Raw genomic sequence first — 13,356 nt, 5'->3', positions numbered from 1 at the left:
TGCAGGTCATGGTGAGGCTGCTGTTTAACAGCTGTCAGAGGCAAATGCTTGAGATAAGTCTTCAAGGCAATGCAGCATGACTGGCTCTTACAGAAATTTTTTAATATAGTGCTATTTAGGGGAGATGATGATTCTTTGACACATACATGCAGTTTCTTTGGCTGTGCATGTTGTTTGTATGTAGTCACACTTGGGTTTACGTTACACTTCATGTTGTATGGAAGAAGGAATGAGATTTTTTGAGTAGGATATTTGTTTGGAGATGAAGTGATTGACCTTCATTGAAGCTGTCATCTTCTGGATTTGGGAAAGAATAGCTTTGGAAGGGCCTTACAAGGTCTGATCCCTTTGTAGAGTGAGATCAATCTGGCTTAAATCACAATTGAGATGCTTGCCTTAAAGTCTTTCATTAGCAAAGGACTTTCATGCAATCTACCCTAATGATTTAAATTCCTCATTGGTAACATATTTTTAGGGGGTGTGTACAGAAAATTGTCTTTTTAGTAATTTGTGTTTTAGAATATGGCTCTAAGCATGTAAATTCTCACATAGTTAAACTGTAGGGACATCTGTAAAAATCAAGCAGTGCCTTGAACTGAGCACTGAAAACTGGTCATCTCATCTCTCTGTTCCTCTTTCCCATTTGCCAGCTGGAAATGCTAGAGATAAATTTGGTGACTCTGACATGCTGACCAAACACTCCTCCTTACAGCTGGATGGACGTGACCTTAGACATGGCTTTTCCAGGTCATTTGGGAAGTCGCTAACAAAATGCAGTATTGGACCCTAATTTCCCAACACTTAGCTCTGTAGCAGAGGCAGTGTCCTGTCTTTGTGAGATCTATTGAACCTTGTTAGCAAGTAAGAAACAAACAAGAACTGCTCTGTCTGTGCCAAGTTTGACATTGCCCTTTCCCATCTTCCGGTGATCCAAGGGCCTTGGTGATTGCTCAGCTATGGGAATAATTTCCTCAATTTAAAATTAAGCATTAATATATTTGGAGTTTCTTCCTCTCCACCCCCATCTTCCTTTGTCCAGTTGTTTGAAAGAAAGACTTAATTGTGTCAGGGTAGCATGAGGAAAGCCAGGCTGTCCCCAAAACCAGCCTGGAGTCAGGCATGGAGGGCAGGAGGACGTGCCCTTCTCCTGGAGAGGGCTGGAGGGGGAGTAGATTCCCACTGCTGCTCATGCTTTTCTCCCCAAATCTGAATGCAATAACCAAAGTATTCCATGAGCACAAATCTACTTAAGTGAACAAGTCACATTGCATCTGGGCACAGAAGAAATGAGGCTTAAAAAAGCTTATGAAACTTCCTTTGTTTGTACCTTATTCAGTTACGTGGCTTTGTGCTTTCCATCTGACTTGGACACTATTTTCTTCTCTTCCTCTTCTGAGTAGAATGTCTTCCACGGAATAACAGGCAGCAGCCTGAGATCAAAGGTCTGTTTGTTCTGTTGTTAGTTGACCCATTGATATATGCCAATTTATTGCAATTCAAAATTAGTCACAGTAGTTACTGGCTCAGTGCCCACTTGGTATTTGGAGATTATGCACTGGAGCTGGCAGACACAGCAACAGTCAGAGGTGTTGTTGATAAGGGGTGGAGAGGTCAGGAGATGGAGTAATTTAGGGGCAGTGGGCCCATGTCAGTAAGATGTAAGTGCAGCCCCTTTCTGATACTGTGAGGGGGGAGTAAGATGTGGACTTGTAGGGCTGAAGTTCCCTGGCTGTGGGCTTAATGACTTCCCCTTCATCAGGGCTGGACCGCTCTAAATTCAGATGTTTCAGAGCCAGATTTAGCTTTGTTTGAGACCCACAAAATAAATGCATTTATTTTATAGCCTTCCTGCTCATCACTTGCATTCCCTAAACTGGTATTTGGTCTGGGTGACCCATATGCCATGGAAGGTAGACTTTTACTTGGTTATTGGCTCACATAATGAGTCTACATGGGGTTTGTGGAGAATATTTGGGGTTTCAGGGCTTTTGTTGTGTTGTGGCATTGATATTTCAAAGGGAGTGAGGGAAGGTGCTGACTGAGAACTCTGGCTGCATTAAGCAGCTGGCATATATTTCTTTATTAGAAAGCATAAATGTGGTTGCAGTTGCTTTTATGAACAAGGCAGAACTGCATTTGAGTTGGTCTGATACTGCTTCTTGATGCTGACAGCTGCTGCACTGCCAGCAAGTGTTTGTCCTTACTGGGAATTGCTGCTCTGTATCAGAATTTGGTGGTCACAGGGCTGGTGCCCAGATCTCTGTCCCCTTCCTGCCCCAGGGCTTGAAGCAGAGCACTGAAGACCCTGTGCTAATCAGCACTGGGGGCTTGTCCTTCAGGAATGTTTCCACCTGTACAAACCTGGGAAAAAAAGGGTAAACTGCAGCCAGATAAGATGATTTCTTTGGAGAAATCATATATATGTTTTGGAGAAATCATACCACAAAGTTGTGGTATTTAGGTAATGATCAGACATTGTGTGAATCTAATGGTCTTTGGGGAAAACCTGCAACTTGGATAGCTCAAAGCAAATTTTCAAATTTGCTAGGAATAGCTGCTGTTCTTAAAGCCATTTTATGCCTTGACTTCTGACCATTGCTAGCAACTGCCACATCTCTGGTATGAGGGTTTTCATATTTTCCTTTTACTTCTTCTGTGTTACTTCTTGAAGTGTAACAATTCCAAGTTTACTGCAGATGGTTCTGCCCACAGCAACAGATTACAAACACATCTGTGATATGAATGTGATTATTTACTGATTTGTTAATAGCATCTTGCCTTCTAGGTTCTTAAAATGCTTTTGAGACTTTGGTTGAACTCTGAGTCTCCTTGTCTTGTTTGTTGCTTTTATTCAAATGCAGGAAAAACTGAGGCACCATGGGTTGAATTTGACTCTCTTTGGAGATGCTACAGTAGCTGGTCTGTGACTGCTAGTCTTAGTGTATGCAAAACATTTGCTGGTCTAGCTATAATTATTAGAAGAGACCTGGTTTCTGAGAAACACTGGGAAAGATACCTGGTGCCTGAGGCCAAAAACACTGGCTGGGATGACAGCTCCATCCTGTCATAGTAAATCAAGGCTGCAAATCAATAAATCATAGTGAACCAATTTACTACTGCCATAGTAAATCAAGACTGAAACCCACAGCAACACTAGAGCCACTTCTGAAATCTGTTTCACAAGGTGTTCTGTGGGATTCATACAAAGTATTCCCTCCTTCACCCTATCTTGCACCATCTTGAAATGGTCCCTATCCTTATGCAGGGCCAGGACTCCTGAGGTCAAGGGCAGACCAAGGAGCCTAGCCATGGTTGCTGCTTAATCTTTTAAATGCCAGATCCATGCCCACTTCTGGTGTGGTTTGCCACCAGACAGCAGCTGACACATCACACCATCTCTGATCCGCCCTGAGATCTGGGAGCTGCGGTGGAGTCCTGTCTCCTACCCTGGTAAATCTGCTCCATTAATAGCTATCAAAGAGCCTGAAGTTTCCATCCGAACTTTATCTGGCTTTGCAGCGAGCTGGAGGATTAAAACCTGTCGCAGGGGAAGGGAGGGAGCAGCCGCGGCTCACCCGGAATAGCCTGACCTATGACGGCAGTACCAGCCTGGGGAGGGGAGTTGTCCTGTGAGCTCACGGGTTATTAGCAGTGAGCACAGACATGTCTGCAGTCAGCAGCACACCCAGGGCCAGCTACTCCATCCTCCCTGGTTCAGGGAGTCCAGAGGGATTTGTTAGTATGACTTGCCAGCACAGCTCTTTGATGGGGGAGCTGGGAGTAGGCTTGAGGGCCAGCATTGAGGCACCGTCCTCTGTGCTGCTCAGATGACTTGGGGTTTGACCTCTGGGCTGTTCATGTGGAGCAGATCTGTTATGAGGGAGGGCATTATGAGGAGATAAGCACTGTCCTGCTGCAGCTCAGGGCTGTTGTCTCTCTGCTGCATCACAGCAGGTAAAAAAAGGGGGTCATTGTATGGTGAGGCTTGCTCATAAGGGCCAGTAAACGTGGGGCACAAGCCTTCATCTACCACATAGGGAGTAGTGTAGGAAGGAAGAACAGGTTTTTTTTTTGTTTTTGTTTTTTTTTTGGGTTTTTTTTTGTGTTTTTTTTTTTTTTTTTTTTGTAGCCAGGGATTCACTTCTCACAGGCTCTCTCTTGTACCTGATTTTGTTTTCCTTGCTTAATTTCTCTGCAGGGATCCCCAAGTCATCTGTTTCACCGATCCCTTGTCACCACTGTGGAATCACGCAGGGTTTCTTCTTACTTCCTCCCTCCTCATACAGAGCTGCTCCTCACCTGAGCTTTCCTGTTATAGCAGGAGCTTTTTCCTTAGAGCTAGGCTGGGAGTTAGAGCCCTTTGCAGTGCCCAGTGTTTTACAGGGATTGTGGAGAGCACTTCAGCACAGTGGAACAAGATTTTCCCAGCTGGCCACATGATCCCAGACTAAGTGTGCAAGTTTCCCAAGGGGCAGTAGAACTGGAAATTAACTCCTTGGATATGATGAAAGCAGGCATGTGGCTCCATAATGAATAGTCTGTGAGTGCTGCTCAGTGTTTTACACCAGGAAGCACTGAGGCTCTTGTAAATCTTTGACCCTGGTGACATACTCCAGATTCCTGCCAGTTAAATGCCCTCCTTCCCTTCCCTCCAGGCCTGAAAGCATCACATCATTTGAATAGCCAGATAGATGCATTGCCCTGTAAAAATCTCCTATGTATCTCCAGTAATTCTATTGATCTGCACATTGAGTGAGAATGTAATTCTTCTTTGGAATTTACAGCTTGCATACTTTATTGTTATCAGTGATAGGTGCTATTGGTGTGCCTGCTCTTTGGACACCTAGTAAGTCACCCAGTAGGTGGAAAACCCCTGCTCCATAGATCTGACAGCCTAGGGGAGTGCAGCCGAACAATATCTGAAGGAGATACCACTTGATGAGAAAGATGAGGCCATACTGAATGCTTGTCTCCTGCTGGCGTGGCAGAGGAATGTGTGACCTCAGCAGCAGTGTTGCCATGGGATGTGCTCCCCTTTGCTAGAGTGGATGGGCACAGGAGACACCAGTGTCTGGTGTACAGGACTCTGCCAGTACAAACAACATTGCCTCTTCTCTCTCCAACAAGCTCTTATGTGCCAAGGGTTTGTGAGGATGAAGGGAATATTCATGCTGTCTCTGTCCTGCTGTGTAGACAGATTTACCAAGCACATTAGGCATTTGTGGCTGCAGTGTTTGTTGCTGGTATTTGAGCTGTAGAAAGTTGTACTTAGAATTGTGGTAGTTTTTGATTCAACTATTGGTGACAAAGAGGACACTCTTTGTCTGTGTGTCCCTTTCCCTCCTTTTGCTGACACTGGAATACCTCAGGAATTTCTGGAGGTGAAGAGAAGCTGTTGAACAGAGGGAGAATGAAAACCAGTGATTCCCTCCTAGACATTTAATCCCAGCTGAAATAAAGAAATTTAGGAGCTGGATGCTGAATGACTGCACTGATTGATCCCATGTTCCACTACAATCAGTTTCTGTAGTCAGGGGTGAGATGGGAATATCCATTCATGTATGGGGGAGAGAGAAACTGAGATTAGTGAAATAGACATAACAGGTGTTCTCCACCTCAACAGTATAAAATATAAAAAACAGTAAAAAAAAACCACATGAGAGTGGGCCAGTAGGTGCATGGCCAGTTGGACTAAATTATTGTTGTAGGTCACTTCAAATTGAAGTGCTCTTTCCAGAGAGGGCTGCCTTGCTTGTTGAGGTGCTCCCTCAGTTCCCTTTCTAGCTCACCTCTGGCTCACCAAAACCTCTCGTGGCTGAGGGCTGGGCTTTTCTCTGATTTTACTGTCCCTGTGAGACAAGGCTTGTTTTTTTGGGTTGTGTTTTGTTTTGGCTTTTTTTTTTTTTTTTTTTTTTTTTTGGCATGGTTAGGTTTTGGTTTGCATTCAGAGATGATATAACTGGCCTTAACCAATTACAGAGTATATCCCATTCTCCCTGCGGCTGGAGTTGCTTGGGGCATGGCAAATAGCTGCTGCTCTCCTCCACAGGTTTGTCCAGACTTCTTGTGATGAATGTACCTGCCAGTCCAGAACATGAAATGCTGTTTTGTTCTGAGCCTGGGAGCAATCCACTTAGCTGCACGGAGAGTGAACTAAGAGAGAAGGGTGATAAGAGAAGTAGTTTGATAAGGATTTTTTTACAGGCTGTGGGGAGCTGTGCCGTGCAGGGAGGTGGCTGCTGACACTCTCAGAAGTGACACTTGGACTGAGTGTCACACAGATTAATGGTGTGAGGTCCCCAGTGGCTCTCAGCAGCCAGCACTTGCCAAGCATGTGCATAGTGAGAAAAGGTGGAAAGAAGGTGGGACTTGCACTGCTCCAGCCACCCCCTGCTCCTTGAAATCTCTGTACAGCTCTCTGTGTTTGAGGACCATCCAGCTGTTCTGGTTGCAGAACCCCACCCTGTCTGGACTACACACTAGTGTTAAATCAGGAAAAGTGTAACTGCATAACACAAGGCATATTAGGGATGTGGTTTGTGTCTTGCTGGTTCAGGTGGTATCTGGATTGCTGTTGCCTTGTCTGCAAAAAACATTAGATCAGTGAAAGAGAAGCCTCAGTCATGCTCTTCAGTACAGCAGAATGTAAGAGGTTCAAGTTCTTCCTGACTCATCTGTAAACCTGTTTTCAAGCTATGACTGTGTGGAAAAATATTCTGAAAATCTTGAATGCAAGAATAAGGGTGACTTTTTAACTTTGGCCTCAGGACCAAAAATGTGCAACTGTTTCTTTCTCTGCTTTGCTGTAGCTATGTTTGAAGTCTGCTTTTTTCTCTCTCTCTCCAGGTCCTTCAGAAGCTTGGTAAAGCAGATGAAACAAAAGATGAGCAGTTTGAACAGTGTGTGCAAAACTTCAACAAACAGCTGGTAAGATAATTGTCAATATGTAATTGCACCCTGGGTTTCAGTGTTAGCCTCCAGTCATCTGCTGCAATGTAATTAAAGGCCATTAAATTAAACAATGGCACAGGCCTATTGAAGTGACCCATAACTCATAACTTCTGACCTACAAGAAATGACACTGACTTCCAGGGCCCCTTTCATGGAATCAATGAGACAATCATAGAGCGTGCTGAGGTGGAAGGGGCCCATCATGATCCTAAGTCCAAGTCCTGACCCTGTGCAGGACACCCCAGGAGTCACACCTGTGCCCGAGAGCATCACCCAAACACTTCCTGAACTCTGTCAGGCTTGGTGCTGTGAACACTTCCCTGGGGAGCCTGTCCCAGTGCCCAGACTCTCTTAGGGTGAAAACCCTTTTCTTGATACCTAACCTAAATCTTCCCTGCCTTAGCTTTATCCTGTTTCCTTAGTCCTGTCACTGGTCACGAGAGTGAGGAGATCAGTAAAAATAATACTTGTTCTAGACCCAATTTTAAAAAAGGAATAGCTCAAGTGGAACGCTTTCTTCAGTTAGCAGCTGCTTTGTAATGTAATTTTTGCTGCTGTGCTGGAAGTGGAGATATAAGAGCAACATTGGATCCCTGAACGAGGGATAGGTTGGGAAACAGATTAGAAATACAAAAATAAAATGGAACACGGCAGTTTCAGTTTCCTAAGCACAGTGTAGGGCAGAAGAGACAAAGAAAGCAAATGGTGAAAAGGGAACATCCTTCCATGGCTAAAACCTAAATCTGACTTCCTCCCCATACTTGCACAATCACTGTGTCAGGCCTGAGTCATTCTTCTTCTGCGTGTCTGCCTCATCCCCACGATTTTAGTGTACAGAAATATTTTAACAGTGTAGCAATTTCCCCCCACCCTCCTACTTCCACAGCAGCAGGTTTCCATCTTCAACTTGGGTGTGTTTTGTTTTACTTTTTATCTAGAGCCTTCAGCCTCCCAGAAGGGAAAAAAACCAGTTACCTTGTGGATTTTGCTGGTGCTTGTTGTTAGGGGTCATTGCTTCCGTTTTGTGGCAGGAAGTGTGTGCCACAGCATAGCTCAGGTGGTATGAAGAAATCTGTTACCCTTTTGTGGCCTGACACATTTAGGACCTTTTTGTAGAGCTGTTAGTGGCAGCTGCATCATGTCTGTTGAGACCCAGCAGATGTGGTTATGTGTCGCAAAACCAGCTGAGTAGGGATTTGCCACAGCTGAATGCAATGAAAATCCTTCAGTCTGGCTTTGACTTATGTGTAACCAGAGCTGATTGCAGATTCCTGGACACTAATGCTCGTTCTCTTGGCAGCAATAGTAGCTATTGCTCCAGAAGTTCATGCAGCAAGTCTGTAGCATGTCCAGCAATGATATTCTCTTGTACACAGCAGAATACATTCTAACTGCTTTCTGACAACATGATATTACCACATGTGACTTTTTGGGTATAATTTTTAAGCAATTAAGAAATAACCTTTATAAATGAAAAATTAAAAAAACCCTCAAATCCAGATTTCTAGATGTGACTCTCTGGGCTGGCTTTTTCAATTTCCAAAGCCACGCGTTCCAGTGGTGCAGTGAGGAGCCTGTTAAAGAAGCACTGCATCTTGTATCCCTTACATCTGAATTTTTTTTCCTGTCCTGTGGAGCAGACCATGAACTAAATTCCCCAAATAATTAATCAAAGAAGCTGGAGGCTGCTCTGCATTTGCTGCTTGGGGTCTGCTGATTTTGCTTAGGCCTTCAGTTTCCCTATTACTAAAATAAATGTAGACAATGCTTGTTTTATGGGGCAGACCATGAGTGTGAGTTAGCTGGGTTCTTAGGATATCCAGAGCTGAGGGCTAGGGGAATAAAAAATCGGCTATATATACACACTTCTTTATATTTTTATATGTATGAGGTGTGTGTAGTATAGTTATCTTTGAGGTTTCTATGGCCCTTCATTACAAAGTCTGCTCCAGTGGGGAATGGAAGCCTGGAGGAAAGCTGACCTTTTGCTGCAGGCTGGTGACAAGCCAGCACTGCTCTCTTGTGGAGCTGGCTAGGGTGTGAGCAGGCAGTGACCTTGTTCACTGGCTGATTAGAGGCTTCTCTAACTCTAATGACTGTGTTGGACCACTTTGACACGTTTCTGTGTGTGGTCTGTTGAGGAATGGAGTGCAGGTCAATCATTTTCAACCAAGGTATTTGTGGTTCTCTCAAATAATGGTTGAGTGTACATAAGGGAGGGCATTGCACTTCCTAACTCTCTGTCCATCAGGCTCATATAAGAGCACCAGTCTGAGGTCCCTAAATGGTATGAACTTTTTGACTCAGATAGATTTGCTTTGTGGCAAAAGAGCTGGGCACAGCCATGCAGGTGCAGGGCTTGCCTGTGTCTCCTGGAGGCTTGACAACCAGCAGAACTGCTCCTCATTACTCCCTCATGGAGATTCTTTGGCTATTAAACTTCCCAAATGGCCATTTGAAGGTTCCCTCCCCCTTCCCTTTGCCAGTGTCACTTGTGTTCAGTCACTGGCACAAGGATCTGTCCCAGATACTGTCCTTGCTGACCTGGGAGCAAGAGTCCTCCTGTAAAGGTGCAACTCAGCCACTGCCTGAGGTGTGCCAGGCTTTGGCTTCTCTTGCCCTGTGCTGAAGTACTCACTGGAGAAGACAGTGTGAGGCTGGTGGCAGCTCTTACACCTGGCACCGTGTGTGTTTCTGCCTGGCAGAGCAGCTGGGTTTTGATAACCTTCATGAGCTGCCACTTGTGTGGAAGTTCTGGGCTGGTTTACAGCCTTCCACGCCAAGCACATGAGAGGGTGGCACAGGCTGCATCCACCTCTGCCTGCAGCACACTGTGTTGGGCACAGCCCCTGCTGCAGGGCAGGCAGTGGGGACTGCACCTTGGCTCTTGCATAGTGGGTTCCCATTACAGTCAGTAGCTCAGAGAGGGTTTCTTCCCTGACAAGAACCCTTCATACCAAGCAGTTCCCATTTCAGCCCTATGTGGCAAAACAAGCTTAACAGCCTCCCTGTGGTACCCCAGGGTGGAGCTTCCCACCAGTTGTTCATGCTCTGTCTTAACAGTTCTAAAGTTTTGCTGAGTGGGGGCTTACCTGGAGCTGTTTTTTCAGTGCTTCCCCTCCCTGTAATTATACAGTCTGCTCTTCCAGCCCTACGTTAATCTAATCCAGAACAGGACATTACCTCCTGCTCCCTCAGATGTCAAACATCCCTGCTGACAATAAAATTCTTCCCACTAGAACTGCAAAACCAGAGAGGTTATGTAAAAGGATTGCAGTCTAATATTAGGATGAAATAATTCTTTTTTAAGAATGGGGAAAAAGGGTTTTAGGAAACCTATCTACTACCAAGAAGCAGCTCTACAGAAAATCACACACTTAGCTAGGGCTTGGTTTTAAGATAAGAAAGCACAGAAAGGAATCAAGCTACTTTTTTTTTTTCTTTTTTTACAGAGCTGTAAGTAATAGGTGGTTCATTAAGTCTTTGGGAAGAGAGAGGTCTTCCAGCCTTCCAAGCATAGCATTTTTATTTTTAAATATCCATCTGTCCTTCATGTTATACCTTGTTGTGTTACAGGCTCATGGGCTTGAATTGCACTGTGATTGCAAGTGTGGCAGTATCTGCTCAAACAAGATGACACTTGTGTGTTTAAACATCTTCATATTGAGCCATACCTCTGTAACTTCCCTCTGCACACCCTTCAGCTCTTTGATAACTGGGAAGTGGATTTGTCTTTCTAATTCCAGTTTGACTCTTTTCCCTACATTTTTTACCATTCAGTTTAAGAAGCATCTTTTAAATGTGCACTTAAGAGTGTTGAAAGTTTCTGGTTTGTATAGTACTTGACAGTGTCTAGCTGCATTGTGAGAGGTATTTTGGAGAGAGCATGGAACAGGCTCCCCAGAGAAGCCACCCCTGAAAGTATTGGGGAAACACATAGATGTGGCACTGGTTTAGTGGGCATGGTGATATTTAATCAAAGTTTGGCCTTGGGGATCTTGGAAGTCTTTTCCAGCCTTAATGATTCTCTGATTTATGCAGAATTGTGGCAGTACCTGACAGCTCACTGAAGGCTGCTCGAAGAAAGCAGGTGCTGCATGCATAGACAGAAAGCAATGATCTCAAAGTTAACCCAAAGTTTTATGGGAAAGCATTAATGTTTAAAATAATTTTTTAAAAGCCTTTGTGCCAAGGGAGCTGCTTTACTGGTGGACAAGAAAAAATAAACAGAAATGCCAGAGAGGGAACTGGACAGGAACCACAGGTACCCAGGGGAGCTGGGAAAACAGGATTCAAGGCAAAACTCTCAACACAGGTCTCTCACTGAAAATCTTTCTGCTTGCAGATCTTACAGGCTTTAAGGTCTGTTCACTCTCTTTGTCAGGCTCAGTACTTTTAAGAGACTTAGGTAACTCCATAATGACGGAGATCAGCTGAGTCTGAACATCAGCAAGAGGTGACTGAGACCACTCCAGGTGCAGGAGGCAGCAGCACATACTGGTGAGGATGCCTGGAGAGCCCAGAAAGCTGGTTCTGCATTGCTGCAATTGAGTGCTCCAGTTTTCAGCCCTGACATGTAGGTTTTTCAGGTGATCTATCTAAAAAATATTGATTAGGCATTTAATTGTGGTGCCAGTTTTCTGCTCAGAGGTTACTTTTGTCTCCATGGCTCTGGAACTGGGTATTGAGACTTGAAGAGTTCTGAGTTTGGCTTGGGTCATTTGCTGCTGTGGCAGGATTAGGGCAATCATGGACACAATTTTAGAAGTGGCTTCTGATTTTAGATGCTACAGTTTTGAATGTTATTGCTCCAGACATTGCAGTGCCCAAGTGTGTAGTGGGCAAGTTCTGCAGAGGACCTACCCTGCTGACAGTTTTTGATAGCCTCCAAATTCTGAGTTCAAATTTAGTTATTCTTAAAAATGATACAGCTGCAGGATGATAATGTATCCATTGGTGGGACTTTGCATATCTTTTGCAAAACGAGAATGCAAAAAAGAGACCACTGCACCTCACAGCCTCCTGTCATTTTTCCTTCTTCCCAGTTTGTGCCCCATTGAGGGAGCACCCCAGCATAATGAATTTTGACAGCTGAAGCCAACTCCAGAGACAGGGAGCTCACAGGACATCTTCAACAGCTGCCTCAGAGCTACTGACTTCAAAAGCAGATGTTTCCCATCAGCTCTCCCCACCACTCAGGCACCTCTTGTCTCAACTGAGCTCATGCTGAGATCCTTTGTGCTCCCAGTGCAGCTGTGCTCTCTAAGCAGAAGCTAAATCTGCCCAGCTGTTGAGGTGGCAGTGATAGCACAGCTTTGTGAGAAATCCATCTGCTTCCAGCAGCATGGCCCAAATTGTTTTCCATGCCTCAAAAGTTCTGGATGAGTTCACATTTGTTCTTTTCCTACTGCCATCAGCAAAGGAAATGAGGGATTGGAAAAAGCTGGCCAGTTTTACAAACAAAGTCTCCTAGTCTGGGGAAGCGTTGGGAACTGACCCAGAGAGAGTACAAGAGGAAGGGAGTTACGATTACGTTTGCTGCAAAAGTCCTAGAAGTTCCTAGAACACACAGGGAAAAAAAAAATTAAAAAAAAAGATAGCTTGAAGTTTCATGTGATCATAGGACTGGTGTGTAGCCTGTCTGCAAGTTTTCTTTAATTGGAAATGCTTGAGTGCTTCTTACCCTCTCTTCAACTGAGAGAATAACTGATGATCCCCTTACGTTCACAGTCTGAAGGCACGAGGCTGCAGAAGGACCTCCGAACTTACTTGGCTTCTGTCAAAGGTAAGGTCTGCACGAGCACAGGTCTGTTCCCCTCTAATGCTTTCCTCCACAGTGGGGTTTCTGTAGCCTTCCCCTCCCTGGTGTTTCCCCAGGCATGAGTTGCAGGACAGGTCAGCTTGTCAGGGGGGGAATCTTTCAGAATCCTTTGGGACCAGCTGGGAATGGGGTTGTGCTTTGATGCCAAACACGTGGTGCTGCCTTAGCGGATGGATCTTCACGTATTCTTCTAGGGGAGGAGGAACACAAAGGGCTTGATGCAACTGCACCCTTGGTTCCTTTCTCCCTCTGGTTACCTTCCATCTCTGTGTCCATCAAGGGTCAGACATTTAGTAAGGAAGACCTCAGCATCTGTTGTAATGCTCCTGTGCCTCCATTCCTCAGGATAAGGGTTAAACTGTGAGGAACACATTATTTTCTTGTTTGTCTGAACAGTTCCCTCTTCTTTCCTAGCTATGCATGAGGCCTCCAAGAAGCTGACAGAGTGTTTGCAGGAAGTTTATGAGCCAGATTGGCCTGGGAGAGATGATACAAATAAAATAGCAGAGGTAAGACTTTGTCCAGGATGTGGGGATGTCCAGACTTGCTCTGTCAGCAGAGATGAGCTTTGGAAGCTGTGTCTG

At 44.9% G+C, this 13,356-nt stretch overlaps 1 protein-coding gene across 13 annotated transcripts in view; it reads left to right on the top strand.

Moving 5' to 3' along the window:
- The window catches only part of BIN1 (bridging integrator 1), a 93,299-nt gene that overhangs the window by 31,775 nt on the left and 48,168 nt on the right, over positions 1-13,356 (top strand). For all 13 annotated transcript variants that reach the window (XM_068195465.1, XM_068195470.1, XM_068195462.1 and 10 more), the window contains exons 2-4: positions 6,847-6,927; positions 12,682-12,736; positions 13,187-13,281. In XM_068195465.1, the coding sequence (XP_068051566.1) occupies positions 6,847-6,927; positions 12,682-12,736; positions 13,187-13,281 (231 nt within the window). The remainder of the gene's footprint in view (positions 1-6,846; positions 6,928-12,681; positions 12,737-13,186; positions 13,282-13,356) is intronic.

This window comes from Anomalospiza imberbis, chromosome 7, assembly GCF_031753505.1.
Source record: "Anomalospiza imberbis isolate Cuckoo-Finch-1a 21T00152 chromosome 7, ASM3175350v1, whole genome shotgun sequence".
In the NCBI taxonomy this organism is placed as follows: Eukaryota; Metazoa; Chordata; class Aves; order Passeriformes; family Viduidae; genus Anomalospiza; species Anomalospiza imberbis.
The sequence above is the reverse complement of the archived record's forward strand: the minus strand, read 5'-3'. Positions and strand labels throughout refer to the sequence as shown.